The sequence below is a fragment of the Nestor notabilis genome, unplaced genomic scaffold (assembly GCF_000696875.1).
Source record: "Nestor notabilis isolate BGI_N333 unplaced genomic scaffold, ASM69687v1 scaffold15195, whole genome shotgun sequence".
Classification (NCBI taxonomy): domain Eukaryota; kingdom Metazoa; phylum Chordata; class Aves; order Psittaciformes; family Psittacidae; genus Nestor; species Nestor notabilis.
The window spans coordinates 23,707-44,452 of NW_009928034.1; the positions used below are offsets into that span (position 1 = coordinate 23,707).

Here is a 20,746-nt window from a genome sequence, read left to right on the forward strand (position 1 = left end):
AAACAGATAAATACTGCAAAAGTGAGAAAGCAGTAACTTTAGGAATCTAGATATATGATAGATAGTTTACTTCAAGACTGAGACTTGTAAGAACTTCTGCAAAACAGAGTTGCTTTTGCTTATAATAGCCAAATACATAGCAATAAAATCAGTTCTGGTATGGTTGCCCTATGCAAGTTTTAAAATAATTATAAAAAATCTCTAGTTCCCTTCACCATGTATGGTTCAGTTTCTGGGTACCTGTATTCTCTAACAACGTCTTTGGTGTGTTGGGTCTGTTAATTATTTCTACAAGCTGGTGCAACACCATTGGAATATAAGGCTGCATCTCTATACCTGAAACAGCCAAAGAAAAAAAAAGATTCAGAAGAAAATGAGCATTAATATGCATAATCTAAATAGACTGGGCACAACTGAGTTTACTAAAAAGGACAAGAATCTCAGATTTTATTAAAATTTTAACATGAAAGTATCACAGTGCCCCCTCCCTCCCCCTCCCCAACACCCAGACAAACCATGCTAAATGTGCAGAGATTCAAGGGAAAAAAACATCTTACCCATCTGTATGGAGATTTCTCCAATTGCCCAGGTGGCATTGTTACACACAGAAATGAATTCAGGGTTTAGGTTGGTTCCCAAAATTGGCATGAAATCAGCTAGAAAGAACAACATTTTAGAATCTCATCACACAATACAACCATCTTGTCCCATTACTGTAAGATCATGGTGGTGGTGGGGGAAAAGAAGTTTTTTTCAAAAAATAATGTAAGCCTATTTAAACGCTTGGAAAGCATTACACATGAACTTACAAGAGCTATGTTTCTGCTGTATGTCAGCTTAACCTGGATTTTAGAACCTAAGTAGATCAATGCAAATCTTTTCAAATTATGGTTTAAAAATAGGCTTTATGTAAGTCTAGAAACCTTTTTCTCTCCCTGTCCCTTGCTGGGGTGGGAGGAGTGCAGGCAAGAGAGAAGAAGAAAAAACAGCTACAAGTACTTGCAGTTTTATAGTATAGTTGAACAACCCTCAAATCACCTGGATAGCTATGTATTCAGCTATGCTTGGAAAAAAAATAAATAACGAAGCTTAGAAGGCAACCACATCTTTGATTAAATTTCAAGAAAAAAATAGTTACAATGATAGATTGTAGCACCAGCCAAATAAATTCTAAATTCCAAGCCTATCCAAGTATTCACTTGGCAATTTAAGTGTATCTCAAGAGTATCTGTGGGAAGAGCCAGCAAACATCATGGAAATGTATAACTGATGATACTTCCTTAACACAATTAGAGCAAAAAAAATCTAAAATCCTTCCTTCATGCCAAGTTTTCTAGTTTATATATATAATTTTATATAACATATTCTAGAACAAAACAAAACAAAAAGCCGTAAATTCAAGAATTTATCAAAACAAGCAACCATTCTGATTGAAGTCTAACTACATCTGTTTTGCTGTGTTCCAGCACAATAGGCAGCTTGTTGCATTATAAAAATCAAGGACAAAATGAACTTTTGCACTGTCTACAAAAATAAGAACATTTTAAGCACACAATTTGAAAGACAAAAGACTAGATACTGTTGCAGATGAAGGAAAATGAAAACTTACACCATGAAAAGGCAACCCACAGAAAAGGAGCTTAACAATATCTAAACCAGCCTCTTATTAGTTTGTAAGACAATTACTTAATATGTAAAAGAAACATACCAATGCAAGGCTTAACATGCTGAAAACACGCCTTTGTCAGATCACCTAACAATGCAAAAGAACTCTGCCGCACCTCGGGCATTTTATCCTAAAGAGAAGAAGAAAAAAAAAATGACAACTCTAGATGTGTTTCTTACTCTCTTAAGAAAGAAAATCCTTGGAGCAAACAGGTTACTCATCTCACCTGCATGCATTGGTACATTAGTGTCAGGATATTGCTACGAGCCACTAGCTGTTCAATGTTGCCTCCAAGTCCTTCAGCTAAGCCACTGAGTAAATCAAGAGCCACGATCATGAAATCTTTATCTGGAGCCTCATATTGGTCTGGCTGAGCATTATGCAACTGCAACAAGTAAGTACACATCTTCAAAGTGAGTATTACATTCTTCTCAGGGGTATGCATAAAAAAAAGTTTCAGAACCACAGCATCATTTAGATATTCAATAGTTACGCTACAAATTTCTCTGCAAACCCGTAACTTTAGATAGTTCATATACTAGTTTAAGGAGATACTATGAAAGCATTGGAATAACAATAGAAAAATACCATGGCTTGTGCAAGTGTCTTCTGCACCAGATTTACACAACGCTGGTACACAGGTTCACAGTATGGAAGAAAGCCAGATTGCAAGGCAGTAGCAACTGACGACAGGCACTAGAATTAACAAAAAAGAGAGAAAACAGTCACTACCTTTCCTCACATTCCTGAAGTGCCTTTTACTAGGAAAAGCTAAATATATTAGTATTTTAAGTATACCCACATTTAACTGATTAAGTAAACACAGTCTAGACAGGCAGTTCCGATTCGCTGAGTCAAGGCAACTATCAGCAAGTTGTTACCCTCTCCTACGTATGCCAGTTGAGAGAATTTCTCAGCAGCATCATCTTCTTAGGGGTAGTCAATATAGTGCATACAACACTAGTTATGGTAATTCTGCCAGCGCTTACACTAAGCTTCAGTATCTTGACTATGTACAAGCCCTAACATTACCTAAAAGTTATGAAATTAACATTTCTAGAGGTGCTTTCCTGTTTCAGGTTTGGAAAATATAGAGAACAGGCTACATGGTCTTGTTCATACCTTCAGCTTGTCTGACAATAGTTTTAACGGAGGGATGAAGGGAGAGCAAGGAGAGAGAAAACAAGAATAAAAGGATGGAACATTTTTTCCTCTAAAAGAATCCCATCAAACACTCCAGAATGGCAGGAAAAACAAACCAAAAACCCAACCCCCCCAAAAAAAAAACAAAAAAAGAAAAACCTAAAAAGACTTCATCTAAATCTAATGACATTTCCTCAGTCACAAAATTTTCTTCCTACAGTCAGAATATTTTCTCCATAAAAGGAAATACCTAACACTCAACTTTTAAGTCTTACTTTCTAGTAGGAGCACCTTTAGTAGGAAGTGTAATTTGTAAAATAAGTTGATAAAAAACCCCTCCAATTCTAACATTTACCTCTAATAAAGGGAAGAGATCTTTATCTTCATCCTTTAGCATGTTCCACTTCTGGATTAATGGAGGCATTAGCATCTGAATATATTCCTGTTTAGGATGAAAATACACCAACTGCTGAAACACTTCACTGCATACTATTTTATTTAAAAGCTAGAAAATTATGTATTAAGAATTTATACTCTACTTTTTCAGCAAAACCCCCCTGTTGTAATGTAATTCAACCATTGTTGCAATGTGCATACATAGTTCAGTATTAGAGTTTACCATTTGTGTTTCAAGATTTTTTGCTGAAGCACATTAAGTCCCTTTGCAGAGTGAATCTGTTCCTCCAGGTTTGGGGTTCCAGTCTAGCTGCCTCAGTTGTTACAAAGCTGTATGATTGCCTCAGGGCCTATGGAAAATGTTTTTACCAGCAATGCAAACTGGCTGTGCGTCTGCCACCTGCTTTTCTCAACTATTTCCCACTGCCCTGATGCTACAGCTCCACCCTCTTTAGTTCTTGAAACTACTTCTTCCAGCAACTAACTGTCCATGAAGAAATCAATTTCCTTTTCCTCCAGAAGGACACACTTACCCCTTCTGTATAACACTGTTGCATCTTCCCTGTCACTGCACAGTCAGAGTGACAATAGGAGCAAGGCATCCCTATTGTGCTGTTGCTCCCAGAAGATATCTGAAGAGCCAACATGCTGCCAGCTAAATTCCATGTGACTGAAGAAAGTCTAACCATCACCAGGAGCTCCCATTTAGCTTCCTCTTGATACTGTCAAATGTTAAGGTGGCTAGGGCCAAAGAGATTGAAAAAGAGGTCTTCTGATGGTGTGGGATCTTGGATTGCAAGTAAAATGCTATGGAAACAGCCTAAATGGTTTTATTCTAGTGTGTCTATGTCATATGAAGAGCTACAGAGAAATAAACAAATTTCAATCACCATCATAAGCTGCACACATGCGATGTACGCATATTCCATTAGTTAATATAAGTAAGCTAAAAAAAAAAAAAATCCCAGTATATTTGCCTGTGTGTTTTCTGTCCTTTGTCCAGAAGATTGTGTGGTTTTAGATATATAAAATGCCTGTCTCTCTGATAAACCGATTTCTACTGACAAGTGTGCTCCACTACATTAGAAAGAGACACAGAGGGTAGCTTAGCTATGCTTAAAAGTGGTTGCTAAAAACAGTGTTGTCATTAGAAATTAATACACACATTCTGCCAATTTCTCTGAAGTCCCATTTCATATCTATATTGAGATACATACCTATTCTGAGACGAAAAACTCTGAGCATGAGAAAAAAATCACAGTAAGAAACACATTTCACAAGCCACCACACAGAATCATGTATTCAAAACAGTGCATGCTTGTGTAGTGGGAAAAGTACATGCAGTCTGCCTAATTTACCTGTACCTATTTAGTATTATTGAAACCTACACAGAAATAACAGCATTTCTGTTTTATAGCGTGTAAATCATGCTACAAAAAACACTGAACCAGTTTTTCAATTATAAGGAGTGCTTCTACAGGATGTAAGGTATACTCACTGGTTTATTTAGATGATGTCCTACAGAATCTGCTAGAGTTCCTATAGCATCATAAAGAATGAGCAGGTTTTTATGCTGGTATTTACTAAATGCGAAGACCAAAGTGTCAAGTATATATGCAAGATAAGGAACAAGCTCTGTACAAGCCTCCTCTTCTAGAGTAGCAAAGGCACTGAGGAACAAAAAAAAAAAAAAAAAAAAAAACAAAAAAAAACCCACAGGTCAGTCAGAATTTTGGAAAAACCAAACTAAGATGACCCCAAAATGCCCCACACTACCCACTTCTGTTTAAACATAACACTATATTTAGTCCTCATATTAATCCAAAATATGTTTTCAAATTGATATTACTGAGATAACCTTGATCTATTTTGACTGAACATGTAAGATCCAGCTCTTACACTGTGATGAGCAAAATTAAAAAATATTACTGTAAAACCTGGTATACATATGCAAGAAGCCTTCACCAAAAAACCATTACTGTACATAAATTACACTATACTAACTGAAATAGTAGGAACCATTATAAAACCTGTTTACTTAAGTTAAAAATGGCCCATTCTCTTTAATCTATGCTGTAACTGCATATAGAAGCCCTAGTGCTGTTGTGTCAGTAGAATGCCAACATCAGCCTGTACTTTCAGCAGCTCACACAGATAAAATGTCATGGTGGGGGATAAAAAAAAAAAAAAAAAAAGTCAGGAAAAACAGATACAGAAAGACATGGAAAACTAAAAGCAAAGACGGGGGATGAACACTTTTAGCCAGCCTTGGTCAAAGCACACACCATGGCATCATGGAAAAAATTTTTGAGTTCTGTCAAGTGTTTGAACAACACCATTAAGAAAACCCACCCAAAACAAAGAAAAAAAGCCCCCGCACCAGACATGCTGCTTTAGAGAAACAGTAAGGAAAGGAAAAAATTATAAGCTATTGAAGATTTACTGGCCTAGCTTGTGTCAACAAGACTATTATTAGCCTGTCCCTGCACTAAAAATGCATGCATTGCCGCATGAGGCGAACAATCCCCTACTAGCATGCTACCAAATACAGAAATGCTTTTTTCTTAACACAATGCAATGGTGAACACTAAGTAGCTACCATTCTTATTTATCTATTATTCTGTTATTATGAAGTATTTTTTTCAGAAAGACATACAACATGAGCAGGAAAACATGTTTCAGTAAAATATCTTTTTGGGTGTCACCAACTGAAGGCGCAGGGAGCGGTTTCTCAATAGTACAAAATGAACGTTAGACATTTGTTACGATAGAGAGGTTAGCAGTGGAAAACAGAGCATTCTATGACCAATTTTTAATCTGATAGACATTAATAATCTATGCAGCTATTCACTGTAGGGAAGCAGCTTTCTGCTCCTCTCCAAGAAAGAACATTGTATTTTCTTGAAATTCAGAAAGCTAGTAAATGTTTTGACTTGTAACAGCTCTACATTTTCCTGAAGTGGAGTTTCCCAGACAGCTGATTTTTTCACCTGCAACAGTAGTTTTAATGAATCTTTGCTCTAAAGAAAGCTTTTCAAAGCATGCTATAAATCTGATCGTGAACTTTAAATAAAAACAAAACCCAGGTGTATTGTTATTTTTAGTATTTCCATGAGATTATTTAGCAATTGCAACACAGCTGTGTTCAACTACATGCACATTTCAACCAAGTTCTGGGCAAGAGAAGTATTAACAGATTCCGTGGGTGAAGGGGTTTGAATCTATTAGTCTTATATCACCATTTTCCGGCTGAAACAGATAATCATCACTATGATAAGACAGAATTCTGTCACCACTATGATAAGACAGAATGTTGAAGCCTAAGGTATTTGCTAGCCCAATGCTTGAAAAGGTTTAGAGGAAAAAAGGAAACAGTGTTTAATACGCAAATCTTACAAAGTATGTCAGCAGACAAGGGATATAAGGGAATCTTATCTTCAAGAGAGATAAGGGAATCTTATCTTCCAGGATCTCCCTTCAAGAGAAGGAGACTACCCCTGGGAATAATCATAAATCAAATGTTTTGGTAATCCTAAGGTAAATATAAACAACATCAGTTATCCAACGAAAGGACAGTATACCATTGTGTATTGACCGTTTTCATAGGCATATTAAAAAACACTCAGATTTCTGGGCAATGAAACATCATATATTGAAAATAAACAAATGTCACAAACAGGTAATTTCTTTTATTACAATAACTTATTTAGTTTGTTGAGTCATATACTCTGACAACAAAAACTGGACAAGAGAAATACAAAATAACTTTTTTCATGTTATTACAATGTGACTACTCCAGAAAATTACTACAACTTGTGACTACTCCAGAAAATTATGAATCTACTTCAATTTCAAAAAAAGAAATGGAGTTGTGTATTGATTGATAAAGGCATTAATATAGTTTCCAGTGAAAAAACAGTGTCATGGATAGTGCTTTTTGCGTAAGCTTGGCTTACCTGCAGGCAGCTTCTTGTACTCTCTTGTTGCTATCCAGGATACGCTTTAGCAACTCAGTCATTAATGGCTTCAAGTATGTGTCCGGGGGTTGACTAACTACCCAGTGTGCATAGCGACTAAGAGTCCAGCATGTAATGGAGCGCACAAGAGCCTTTTTGTCGGAGAGGCACTGAATAAGGTGAGGGATCAGCTCTGGAAGATACGGAATCATACCCTGCATGCAGCCTAGAAGGAAAAATACAGCTATTGCAGTACCAGAATTAACAAGAAGTTCTATTCTTTCTCAGAAGGGACGTATTTTCATTATCTATCACGTAGGAGTACATTTTTACAATATACAAACCCTACCTAATTTATATTAAGTGCTAAAAGGAAACTGTACATAAAAAAAAAAAATTAAAATCTCCAATGAAACTTACATTCACTTCAGCCACATTTCTACTTCCATGCCTCCCTCCCCAATCTCCAGAAATTCTACTTTATTAAATAGAGTATGGCAAGTACACCCGAATAAAATTAGTTTATAAAGCTTGGAGGTCCTTTGTCAGTCTACTCAAAAGTAACCAAGACAGCAAGTACAGAAAGACTTGGTCTTGACAACAAATCATCACCTCATTAAAAAGGATTCCTTTAGAAATTTAAATTTCTTCTTGTTTTATCCCAATATAAAAATACTGACCAGCAAGAAAAGCTACACATTTCAAGTCAGCAAACTTCTACCCTGCGCAACTTAAAATCAAGACCAACAAAAAGTTTTCTATTTAAAAAAAAAAAAAAGTTCACGAGACACTGTGGGAAAAGAATGATAATCCAGGCATTGACTCAAATGTATTCCTTCAGCTTGCAAAAAGGACAGAGATGCTGGAAATACAAGCAAAAAGCCAAGCAAGACTAAGTAAATAAAACGGAACAGAAGTTAACATATTTAAATTGGAGAACCATCCACAAAAAGGAGCTCAGGACACTGACATCACAGAAGCATCTTCTCCATTTCTGAAAACACTTAAATGAAATATAAGGCTCAAATTTAGTAAATATTCCTCTTCTAGGAGATCAAGGTAGTATTTCATGACTGACCAATAAATATATGCTGCAGAGTTAAGAAAGCGAGAAACAAAACAAATTATTTAAGCTATTTTGCCTCCCAAACATGCATAGATTTGAAAATAAAAGTTAAATAACTCCAGTCACCAATTATTAGATGTAAAGATTAATCAATGAAACCCAACCAGTTAAGGACATACACATGTTTGCATATGTAAATTTACCTGGAAGGAACTGATCAAAAATTCAGCAACCTGATATGCACTGTTGCCTTACCTTCAGCAATTGCTCCAAGAACAAGGATACCAGATTCTTTAACTACCCATTCAGGATGGAAGAGCAATTCCTTCAAAAGGGGCAAGATGTGTGGCAGAAGTTCATCACGAAATACATTGGCCAGGACATCTAGAGCAGCGGCAGAACATTTCCCTGAGGGGAATTAACAGTGTTAATCTCTGCTTATTACACGAGTAGTTGTAGGTAAGAAATATAATCCTTGTCTTAACTTCAAGCTGCCAGCGGAGTCTCAGGGCATTAAAAGATACTTCCATTTCATTACAATACACAGTGATCCACTATGCTGTGGTGCAAAACCATCGCTCTTAGAAAGCCAGTTTTGCAGCACCTAAATAGCCATTAAAAGGACTTACACAGTGGGGATATTAAAATCCTCACTGACAGGAATCACACCATTATATTGCAACATTATATACACTACTTGATTTCGGGATGGCATAATACTAAGGAAGAGGGAAGGCTGGTGAGATGAATGTAGCATACTGGAGAAACTAATGAGAAATGGCCTACAAGTACTAGCATTTGATTAAAAATAAAGTGCTCAAAACCATGTCTCAAAGTAAAAAAAGGCAAAATGATTGAACTCTAGAGACTGAAAGGAATTTGCTATCCTCTGCTCTTAGCTTTTATACCTTACTCCTCTCCTGTGATACACCAATATGAAGAGGAACACCTCAAAACCTGTTTGCAAGTTTCAATCTCAAGTTTTTAGCAAACTAAACTCATAAAAATCAGAAACAACTTTGAACATGAATCAGAAATCCTTACTCATTTTTTTTCTGCTGCATGTTGTCATGTCTAGTAAAAACAACGTGAAGGTAGTTTTACAAAGGATGCTCTTATAACAATTTATAATGCACTTTTTGCTCATTATAACCTCAGTTCCTCTGGATCCAACCAGTCTCATTAGTAAGCAATGATACTAACTGTCAGGCTGCACTGATGCTTCCTCTCTGTTCACATTGAAAGTCAAATATAGAACACCGGATAAGAAGTAGGGCACACAATTCTGATTTTCAGATAATCCAAATTCTCTCAAGTCCAGATAACGTATGTTAATACAGATTCTTAACTGTGCTGCTCTTTCTTTTTCAGGTCACCATTCCTGATAAACTTTAGCTTCCTTACCACCTTAATCAAAACTGTGGACCACAGGGCACCCTCTGTCATTTCAGCTATCTTTTTCAGAAAACATGTCTTTAATTCTGCAATCTCTACATACAGCAGTGACCAGAACAGCATTACAAATCTAAAACAACACTATTTTTAAAAAGAAGCTTTACAGAAACAAGCATACCTATATTAGTTTTAATAATAATAACAGCATATGTCTCAAAATAATTTAATCATAAGCTTTAAGGTACATTCACCTTTTGTGAATACTGAGGGCCTTTGAAGAAAAAAACATTATGTGGATGTATCTGAATCTCAAAACATTATTCCACAATAAGGCTGCCTGCAAAGTGAATTTGTCAGATTTGTCAGAATTCTACTACCTATTTTCTATCACTGAGCTTAAAAATCAGTTTGTGGTGGTTTCTTTTCTTATCATATGGCCTATTGGCCTGAAGGTCCTACAACCTGCACATAGGCCATCAACTATGGTTTCCTCACAGCTACCTCCTGTCGTAACTAAGATAACTGTATCTCTCTTTGTAACTAAGGTATTGTATTCTGGTCAGAAGCAAATTCCTCACGCAGAACAGAACTACTAGTAATGGCTGTCAGTAGTAGCATGCTCACATGGAAATAAAAGAAAAAACCAATAAAGGCACAAACAAAACAGCCCACAAAAACCACAAAACAAAACACACAAACCAATTTTAGAGGGAAGACTGAAGTAAATCAAAGCATTATTAAGTTTCCTCCAGTTACCAGTGTGTAAAGGGTTGGTTTTTTTTTTTTTAACTCAAGTTAAATAGGTGATATATGGTTTTTCTTATCTTGTAGAAATAAAATTTTAAGTCCAAAAGTTCTGTTGAGCTGCATCCCATAAATGTTTGTTGCTCGATCTGCCATATTCGAAATAAGGAATAAGCTTACAGATGGCTAACTTTCACCAGTTAGTCAAAAGACTCCCCCCTCCATGCCATCCATGACCAACTATGTCAGCACATAGTTCTTTTTGTATTCAAAAGCAAACCCTCAATATTCCTACAAAGTCCTCTTTCTACTGTGGTTCTTTTATTAAATAAATAGTTCTACTTTAAAACATTTTACACATTACTTTAACATACTTAAATTCCAGTCAGAAATAGTATCATCATCATCAAGTTCATCATCATCATCGTCATCATCTTCAATACCATCTTCTTCATGTTGCTGAGCCACAGTTCGTGAACGATGGAAACGAGGTCTTATGTCCTGTTCACTATCTGGAATAGCTTCGTCTTCTTCAACATCCCCCTGTCACCAAAATGTTTTATCAGATAAACTAGTCCAACTATATTGGCCAAGGAAGTTAAGAATGTGGTTTTAGTTCAAGATTTTATAAGCATATAAAAGATTCACATCCCACTTGTGCTGCCCAGCTAACTAAAATGCCACTGTTCCTCCATTCTCCTGCCACATTTACCAGAAATGACAGGAAGATAGAAGCAAGAGAGGTAAACTCACACACAAAGTATTCATCTTTTTAAGAAATTACTCTTGATGGAATAAACTCGAAAAAAGTAGTAATAGGGAAATTCTGGTACACAGACACATTCTAAAATGTTAACAGTGGAAAAAGCTGTGTATTCAATCTAAAAGGCATCAGAACTAATTACGAACTGTTTTTAGGCTCTACTGTTGCAGTAGTTCATGGGTAATAGTATCCCAATTATGCCTAAATTGGATGGGAGGGAATAAGGCAAAGCAGGAAAGCCTGCAGATTATTTTGCAACAAATATGACAGCAGTTGTGTTTAGTGTTGGAACAGCACACCTTCCCCTGAAGCCTAATTCTCCATTGAACAGATGGTAGGCCAGATCTGCCCATTCTGATCTGAATCACTCCGATTTATAGGTCAGAAACTAACCAGATATTCTTACAGAGTCAAAGAAGTTGATGCTCACCTTCAACAAAATAATATCAATCTCTGAATATTTCATACCATTTACCAGCACAGGTATCAGCCTACAAAGAAATATTGATGTATGTCAAAATAATACATTAAAAAAAGCAAGCCGGTTTTCAGTTACCTGGACTATAATCTTGGTTGTAACCTTCATCCCCAAAATAATAAAACCCCCAATAACTTAACCTCATAACAAAGCTACTACCTAAACCAAGCTCCATAAGGTTCATTGATACTCCGTAATCTGAAAAAGTGTTAACTGCAAATTACAAACTTTTAAGTAGAGGGAGCCAGATGGCACAACTGAGTTTTAAATTTTAAAGAACAGATATTCTTCCATATGATGAATTTATTCTGAAGCACCTTTCAAAAATGAAGTCTACAAGTTTCCAGTAAGAATTCAAACTCCCATAATATGCATGACAAACAAGTTGGCTCTCTCCAATAATACTTGTCACTTTATTTACTTGTGGTTGAAGACTCTACCTTACTTCCGTCTTAAAATGGAAGCCGAACTACATTAAGCCCTCATATCTTTTTGTCATTACTTCTCTAAGACAAGTCCCCAACATTGCAGAGATCTTGACTGCTCTAAATTAGAATTTACTTCATTATTAAATTGGTTATGGCTATGTACGGCTGTACAGGGGTATAGCGAGTACATACTTCACATAAAACCACATTCTCCACTAAAAATGTGTCTTAGAAGCCAAATCAAGCTAATAATGACCATGGACTGACCCAGCCTCACTGACAAACTCAAATTCTCATTATTCTGCAGCTGAGAAGTATTGTTTTTGAAGGTACCAGGCCAGCAGTAATATTCATGCATTGCAATGGCAAGTTACCTTCTAAATTTTGAATGAAGGAATAGTAAGTATATGTATCAGCAACTCATTGTCATTTCTGCAGCATACTTCATGAAGTATGCAGGAGCTATGTATTATAAAAAAGCCTATAGGAGCAAAATGGAACGAGATGATAGATACTACATGAAAAGGTTTTTAGAAGATCCTTTAATTGAATATAAAAAAAATTAAGATTATCATCAAGTATCGATAAGCTCATATAGCTCCCGAGTCAAAGAGGACTCACCAACAAGTAAGTTGCTTCCAACAAACATGACATTGAAAGATTATGAGAGAAGTGCAATGTTACTCTTAAGTATTTGTTCTTCTAGAAATTTAAAAGCATAAAAAAATTAGTATGACTCTTCACAGTATCAATATTCATGTAGGCCAAGATAGCTTTAATACTAGTAGTTAACAACTACTGTTATTCTCAGTATAAACATGATGCGTGTTGAGATGTGTGTGGGTAGACTCAACTGTGCTACCATTCTTTTGTCTTTTGAGCTACAAGAGTAGGAATCAAGTAAAACCATTCTATAATTTAAAATTATTTCTCATAACACTGGTTCTCCTGTTTTCAACTCCTATTCCTCCACTGCTACAGCAGGTGTTTTAATCTCAATTATCTACTTTCTAATTGCTTATGAAAACCAAAATTTTGCTGATTGTTTACATCTCAAATATGGATATTCATTCCATCCAAAGATCTACAATTTGAGGCATAGGATAACTTTTTGAAACTTACAAAAAACAGTTTCTGAAACTTAATCTACTATCAGGCTGCAGAAGTAAGAAGGAACATATTGTACATGCTTTCTTCAAGTTTAAACTGCAACAGCAATTGATATAAAATTGATTCCTAAATCCAATGATGCCATGATGTTTTATGTTCTTTATAAAACAAGGAACACTCTTTACACGGCTCTGGACATAGTAGCATTGCACAGAGATGGCTGCCTCAGTGATAGTCAAGACAATGCGTTCATGGCATACCAGATACAATAGGTAATGGCACATAAAGATGTTTGTTTGAGCTTAAGTGCACATTAGCATATTTCTGCATCCATGTGAAGCCTATTAGGCTTCAGGTAAAGCACCACAGTGATACAATTTGAATTGTTTCTGGAAGTCACAGGGTCTGAAATGCTCAGCAGTCTTTTCAGTGAACTCTGTGCTACTGTCATTTTTACTACACACAAGAAATAGCTACAGGAAAATTGTTCTAAGCATATCGCAAGTTGGATTATGTCTCTGTAAGAGCAACCAGGAACAAGTCAAATGAAGTTTCAAGATTACTATTTCAAAATAAAAAGGAGTTATAATTCTTAATACTTACTTAGTAAGATGCCGACATAATACATCTTTACAAATAGGCTGTTCAGCCAAAGTCAGCCAAAACTCACAAGCCTCCAAAGCCACATTTTCATCTTGGTCCTGGGTCCTTTGAAGCATGTACTACACAACATAAAAATGTATTACTTGCATAAGACAGAAGTTTCAAGTGTCCAGAAGTTACCAACATTGCAAATTGTGTTCACAAAACCAGACTATGCTACCATAGTTTCTCTGGGGCAAGGGGAAGAAACAGCATGAAAGAGTACTTATGACTATTGTGAGAATAAGCTAAGAGACTTCTTTACTAACACTGATGATGATTCATCAGATGATTCAGATTCTATATTTCTTCACTGCTTAAGTGAGAACATTATTACCAAGAAATTGAAGAGACCTAAGATAATAAACAGCAGTTTCCTGCGAACAGACTTTTAAAATTTTTTTTACTGCTCCTTTGCACTTTTGAATCAAAATGTACAAATATACCCTTAATAAGATGGAAATACTTTTTATTCACAGTACCATAAAGAAGCTTCCCTTCCAAATCTTGATTATCTGACAAGATGACAATGGGATGAGGAGGTGGAAGTCTCACATTTTCGAGCATGATTGTAATTCACAGATTCAGTATCAAATCTTTAAGCCTGCTATTAAAATTTAGTCCTCCTTCAACCAAAAATAATCAAATACATGCATAAAGAAAAAGCCTAAGCAGACTACTGCTACAGTAGTTTCTTATACACAACTACCAAAACATTTCATGCCAGCCCTTATTTCCCCTTATTTCTGATACAATTGATTCTCCTGTTCATTTTAGAAAACCTCATGGAAGTTCATGCAGCTAACTTTCCTTGCACATGGATCCAGAGCAAAAGAAATTCCTCTTCAGTTGATCCAAAATACTATTTTATCCTCAAAATTATTAAAAAAAAAAAAAAAAAAAAAAGGGGGCAGGGGGACACCTTTAATATCCTATTTATTTCAAGGATGCAAAACTTGCCAAGCACAGCACCCCATCCTACAGAATTGCACCATATCCTGAGCTTTTCCTCAAGATTCACTATTGTGATTAAGAACTCATAAAAACAGAAATACTGCTCTGTTCTGAGTTGTCAATAGACTGTATCTCAGTAAAGCTGAAGAATGTCCTACTCATTGCAAGCAAGGCTTCTTTAATGCACATTGGCATTTTTCCCCAGAAGGCTTGAAAATCTACTATTTTGTTGTAATTTTTATTTGTCAAGAAGACAGAAGCAGAATGACAAAAAGTAGACTGTTTGAAGATGCCCCTCACACTGTCATTTCCTCTTTAAGTATCTATTCCAAGTATCATACTATATGCTCCATGAAGTTAAGACAGCGATAGACTGAAAAGGCTGCTTACAATCAGTGGTGTAAGATAGCTGTATACACGGCCTGAAAACCAAGAATAAAGAAAGTAACAAAGCAAACTATAGGAAGGATATTTTTATTTTTTTTAATTATAATGCCAAATTTTTATAACTACTTTTAATGATAAAGTTTGCCTACTTTAAGCAATGCAAATAGTTGCTTTAGCACAATAAATTACGAAATACCATATAGGAAGACTAGACAGCAGGCCAAGGCTGTCAAGGATCACCTCAGTTCTATGCATCTCTAATGCCTGTGTATAGGAGCATAAAAACCTTTACACCCTCTTTGTATTGTCTGGACATAGTCTTTATGAAATTTGACACTGGGTTATGACCCACTTGTCCACATGAAATCTACATGAGAAACATTATTATCTTAACTGTACTTCCAGCCTGGCAAGTAGCATATGTAAACACTACCTAGAAACTGGCAGTACTTCCCAGAAATCTGGAAATTACTCACATCTTAAACAGCTGAGCAGACAAAAACCAGAGCTGATTGGTCCTCTGGTAGACAAGTCTGGACTAATCTAGAATGGTAAAGGATCTACCAAATTACAATAACCTCTACAACTGAATGCTCTAAGACTATCTCAGCTATATAAAATAACAAGCCTTATCCCTGTTACGATCAACACATCTGCAAAAAGTAACAGCTTCAATGTGTAAACTACAGCAGTATCAGCATGAGTACTGGACTTTTAACATGACCTTGTAAATTAGGGTGCAGCAGTGTCTGGCTGCTCCATAGTATAACTGATCCTGACCATTTCAGGATCAATAAAGGAAGAATATACTACTATTGTATGCATTGCCTGTCAAATACTATGGTGACTTGGCAATTAGCTAAGAAGAAAGTTTTGCAATCTCAGTCTTGAAGGAAAATTGAAGAGTAGGCAAGTGCAACAGTAACATAATTGTTCTGAAAAATGCTTTTTATTTGTTATGATTCATGCAGCCCCAAACGTTTTTTTTTCAGCATGCAATCTGGGAAATGGGACTCACCTCAACTATACTAATCATGTGAGGGAGCAGGCGATCCATTCGAACTTCCAGCAACATTACGAGAGCACGGCAAACATTTTTGCGTACTTCAGGCTCCTCATCACCAGCCAGTGCAAAAAGATTCTGTTGAAAAGTAGCACCAGTTGAAAAGGCCAGTTCATCTAGTTAACTTGTATTTAAATTGCCATTACTGGCAAACTAAAGTGTATGAAAATGTACTTCTGTGCTCTCCGACCCCACATCTCAGAATATCATTTTACTTCTTAAAGACATATGGCTTAGCAAATGAACTCTTCAGGCTCTCAGTGTGTATTGTACACATAACCAAAACACTGCATAATATTAACACTGGCATAAGAACAGTGGTTTGGGTTTTTTTTTCTCCTAAGCATAAATGAAGTGCTGAGGCTAGAAAGCTCCATCAGTACATAACATGAGAAATCAAATACTCCAGGTAACCCAACGTACCAGCCTTCTAATCCATGTTCATTAGCAGTATTCATAGGAACACAGGACTCGGTGACATAATAATCCTTGTACTGACCGCACTTTCCACCACAGCTAAGTGCTATTACTTTTACACCTTTCTGCGGCAAAAGTTACTTAGGGAGAGGAAGCATCTTTCAAAATACTATTTTTTGGGCTTGGAGCATGCTTAGACTAATCAATTTGAGCACAACCATACAGAATGAACTTCAACCCATGGGGACTGAAACTAAGAACAGGCGACGATAAACGGGGAGTCTGGGGATAGAGGTGATTGTAAAACATAGTTCAAAACACTTAAACCCCAAACCAAGAATGCACACTCACCTCAATAAAAGAATCTATGTGCAACATAAGAGCTTGAGTTCTGCTGATGATAAATTGATTGACACATGCAACAGCATGAGACCTACAAATGGAATGGTTAAAATACACATTTTAAACGAGTTACAAACATTTTCTAAACTGTACGTAGATACCAAAAACATTAGGAAGCAAATTACATTGTCCAATCATCATCAAGAGGTAACAAATCTGCACATCCATAGTATTACCAAGCAAAATTACTAAGCCAGTTTTAAGTTCAGTAGTCTAATTAAACCAACTCTAGTTTAGTTAATAACCACCTTACACTCTGACATATCTAATGAATATTTTAAAATAAAGTCTTCAGTTAATAAAAACTAGAGCAGGGTGTTTGGCATACTTGTTCCAAACAGTATGCAAGGATGTTCTTTTTGAATATTTTATAATTATTGATCTTCTCAGATACTAACAATTTCATACAAGCCAACCTGGTGAATTTTTGAAAGCCCTTCTTTGTTGTTAAGTATCCAATTGCCTTTGCAATATTTTTAGACGAGTGTCAACACTGTATCTGTAGCTTAGAACACACGCATACTTGTAGTAGGATACCTAATAAAATACCTGTGATAGAAGCATACTAAAAAATTAAACATTGGTTCTATTCCATTTCATGCAAAGCCACTACTTCTAGGTCTTTCTCATTCGCAGAGACACAGAAGTCAAATTCTGCAAGTAAAGGCACAAGGCTTTAGCTGTAAAAGCCTTTGAAGTTCCCTTACAGTATTTTTACTAATGTAACTTCAAACTTCTAATCTGTTCAGACAATTCTCATAAAACATTGTTCAGAAGTTGTCTTTTGACAGATCTAAATATAAAGTATTTTACTGACACTAGTAACAGTTTTCATACTTTAGCACTATATTGAAACCAGGCTGCAGGTCAGCAGGTGGCCTGCTTTAAACCTGAAGCTGGCTTAATAGTTTCAAAGATACAAACATCACAGGACAGAAAAAAGTGAAAGACTGTGTAATGTGGTAAGGAAAAAAGTATGTTTTAATCTATCTCTCCCAGCTCCAGAGAAGTACTAAATCAGTATTTCCACAAGAGCAAGATATTGCTTTGTTACGTATTGTTCTTAGTGTGCATCTATTTTCGGTGAGTTTCTAAATCTTACTTGAATCTTATAATGATATATTGCAAATTCTACTCCTTCCTCTTTGTCTTTACCATCTACTTCTGTTGGTGATAAAGAACTGCCACCTTCAAGTTGCAGAATCTTTAAATACAATTTCCAAACAAGGGTTAAAAAACCACATTTCACAGAATCACAGAGAATCACAGAACAGCTGAGGTTGGAAGGCACCTCTGGAGGTTATCTGGTCCAACCCCTCTGCTAAAGCAAGACCAATTACAGCCAGCTGCCCACATCCAGATGGCTTTTGAGTATCTTGAAGGATGGAGACTCCACCACCCCTCTGGGCAACCATTGCTCAGTCACCCTCACAGGAAAAAATGTTTCCTGATGTTCAAAGGGAGCCTCCTGTGTTTCTGTTTGTGCCCATTCCCTCTGGTCCTGTCACTGGGCACCACTGAAAGAGCATGGCCATGCCTTTTTTTTTGGCACTCTCTCTTCAGATTTTTACATACATTGATGAGCTCCCCCAGACCCAGGTCTCTCAGTCTGTCCTCACAGGATAGATATTCCAGTCCCCTCATCATCTCCATGGTCCCTTCCTGTACTCTGTCCAGTATGTCCATGTCTCTTTTGCACTGGACAGCACAGAACTGGAAACAATACTCCAGGTGTGGCCTCACCTGGAAGGTGAGGGGATCACCTCCTTTAACTAGCTGGCAACACTCCAGCCCAGGAAACCATTGGCATTCTTTGTGGCAGTGGCACACTGTTGCCTCATTTCAGGGTAAGAGCTATTGTTCTTTGCAATGAATATTAGCAATAACCACTTTAACCCTGGAATTTTAGTTATATTCTATACTTCTTTTACTTTGGAAAGATTAACACAGGTTTACAGTGAAAAGATGATGAACCCATTCAATTTGATTCAGCTGAAAGATAAAGAGCTTTCTAAGCTTTGGTGCAGTCAAAGCAGAATTTTTTCCTGCAAAACCTCAGAAACTATTGTCAACAAAAGAATTTTGATTCTCCTATTGCTGAAGTCATTACCAAATGAATGCAAAATTGTTCTTTCTAAACAGAATGCTAAGTTCTAACCATAGAACTAAATTTTTCATAATAATACGCTATTGTGGCTTAAGCCCAGCCAGCAGCTGAGAACCATGCAGGTGCTTGCTCACTATCCCTGGCAGCGGGATGGGGAGGAGAATCGAAAAAAGGTAAAAAATCCATGGGCTGAGATTAGAAGAGTTTAATAACTGAAATAAAGTAAAATGTAAATATGAATAATAGGCAATAAAGAGAGAGAACAGAATAAACATCCTCAAAAAACCACTAGTGATGCACAGTACAACTGCTCACCATCCACTGACCAATGCCCAGCCCACCCTAGAGCAGTGATCAGCTCCTTCCAGCTAACTCCCCCTGTTTATACACTGAGCATAATATTCTATGGTACAGAATAACCTTTTGGCTAGTTCAGGTCAGGTGTCCTGTCTCTGCTCCCCCTCCTGGCTTCTTGTGCACCTCCTCACTGGCAGAACTGAAAAGTCCTTGAGCTAGAGCATTACTTAGCAACAACTAAAAGATCAGTGTGTTATTAGCACTGTTTTCAGACTAAAGCCAAAACACAGCACTTCACCATCTGCTCAGAAGAAAATTAACTCTACCCTAGCCAAAACCAGGACTTATGCAAAAACTTAAAAGAAACAGTTTGATTTTCAGTCATAGGCTAATTGTACCCTTGGAAAAAGTATAAAAAGGTGAGATTGTTTATTAACTAAGCAGATAAACATTGAAATTACTGATGCATGGAATCTCTGGATCTCTGCAGCATCATTTAAAAAAAACTATGCATGTTTTAAACACATCTATAAATAGCAACCTTGCTGCTCATGTAAATAAAATTTACATAAATAAAAAGGTACAGCATCTAACCCTACCTTATTTTTGGACTGCTGTGCTTGAAGAACTGCAAGAACTTAGGTATCATGATATTGAGTGGTCGGTCCAATACATCACTATCTAAAATTTCGGCAGAATCTTCACATATCTTCTGAAGAGCGCCAAAAGCACCCTATTAAAAAAAAAAAATAAAATAAAACAAACAAACAAACAATAAACCCAAAACGCAAACAAAACAAACCAAAAACTTTTTCACATCTGATCAACGCAAGGTTTCAGGTTTTGTACACAACAGGTAATTTCAGCGTAACACAATAAATATAGCTATTTAACACAGTAAGTACACCTAACTAAATATGGAACTGAAACATCATAGAATCACAGAATGGTTTGGGTTAGAAAGGAGCTTAAGATCATGTAGTTCCAACCCCCATGCCATGGGCAGGGACACCACACACTAGTCCAAGGCTCTGTCCAACCTGACCTTGAACACCACCAGGGATGGCGCATTTACCACTTCTTTGTGCAACCTATTCCAGTGCCTCACCACCCTCACAGTAAAGAATTTCTTCCTTATATCTAACCTGAACTTCCCCTGTTTAAGTCTGAACCCATTACCCTTTGTCCTGTCACTACAGTCCCTAATGAAGAGTCCCTCCCCAGCATTCTTATAGGCCCCCTTCAGATATTGAAAGGCTGCTATGAGGTCTCCACGCAGCTTCTCTTCTCCAGGCTGAACAGCCCCCACTTTCTCAGCCTGTCCTTTGATAT

General features: G+C 36.6%; 1 protein-coding gene across 1 annotated transcript in view; it reads right to left on the minus strand.

Moving 5' to 3' along the window:
* Positions 1 to 20,746, minus strand: part of TNPO1 (transportin 1) — a gene marked incomplete at its 5' end in the record, with an annotated part of 50,248 nt that overhangs the window by 10,967 nt on the left and 18,535 nt on the right. Inside the window, 15 exons of the mRNA XM_010014339.1 lie at positions 241 to 336; positions 558 to 656; positions 1,709 to 1,796; positions 1,893 to 2,051; positions 2,255 to 2,362; positions 3,165 to 3,251; positions 4,704 to 4,875; positions 7,162 to 7,387; positions 8,483 to 8,635; positions 10,741 to 10,909; positions 11,560 to 11,620; positions 13,749 to 13,867; positions 16,147 to 16,269; positions 16,960 to 17,041; positions 20,014 to 20,147. Of these exons, the coding sequence (XP_010012641.1) occupies positions 241 to 336; positions 558 to 656; positions 1,709 to 1,796; positions 1,893 to 2,051; positions 2,255 to 2,362; positions 3,165 to 3,251; positions 4,704 to 4,875; positions 7,162 to 7,387; positions 8,483 to 8,635; positions 10,741 to 10,909; positions 11,560 to 11,620; positions 13,749 to 13,867; positions 16,147 to 16,269; positions 16,960 to 17,041; positions 20,014 to 20,147 (1,876 nt within the window). The remainder of the gene's footprint in view (positions 1 to 240; positions 337 to 557; positions 657 to 1,708; positions 1,797 to 1,892; positions 2,052 to 2,254; positions 2,363 to 3,164; positions 3,252 to 4,703; positions 4,876 to 7,161; positions 7,388 to 8,482; positions 8,636 to 10,740; positions 10,910 to 11,559; positions 11,621 to 13,748; positions 13,868 to 16,146; positions 16,270 to 16,959; positions 17,042 to 20,013; positions 20,148 to 20,746) is intronic.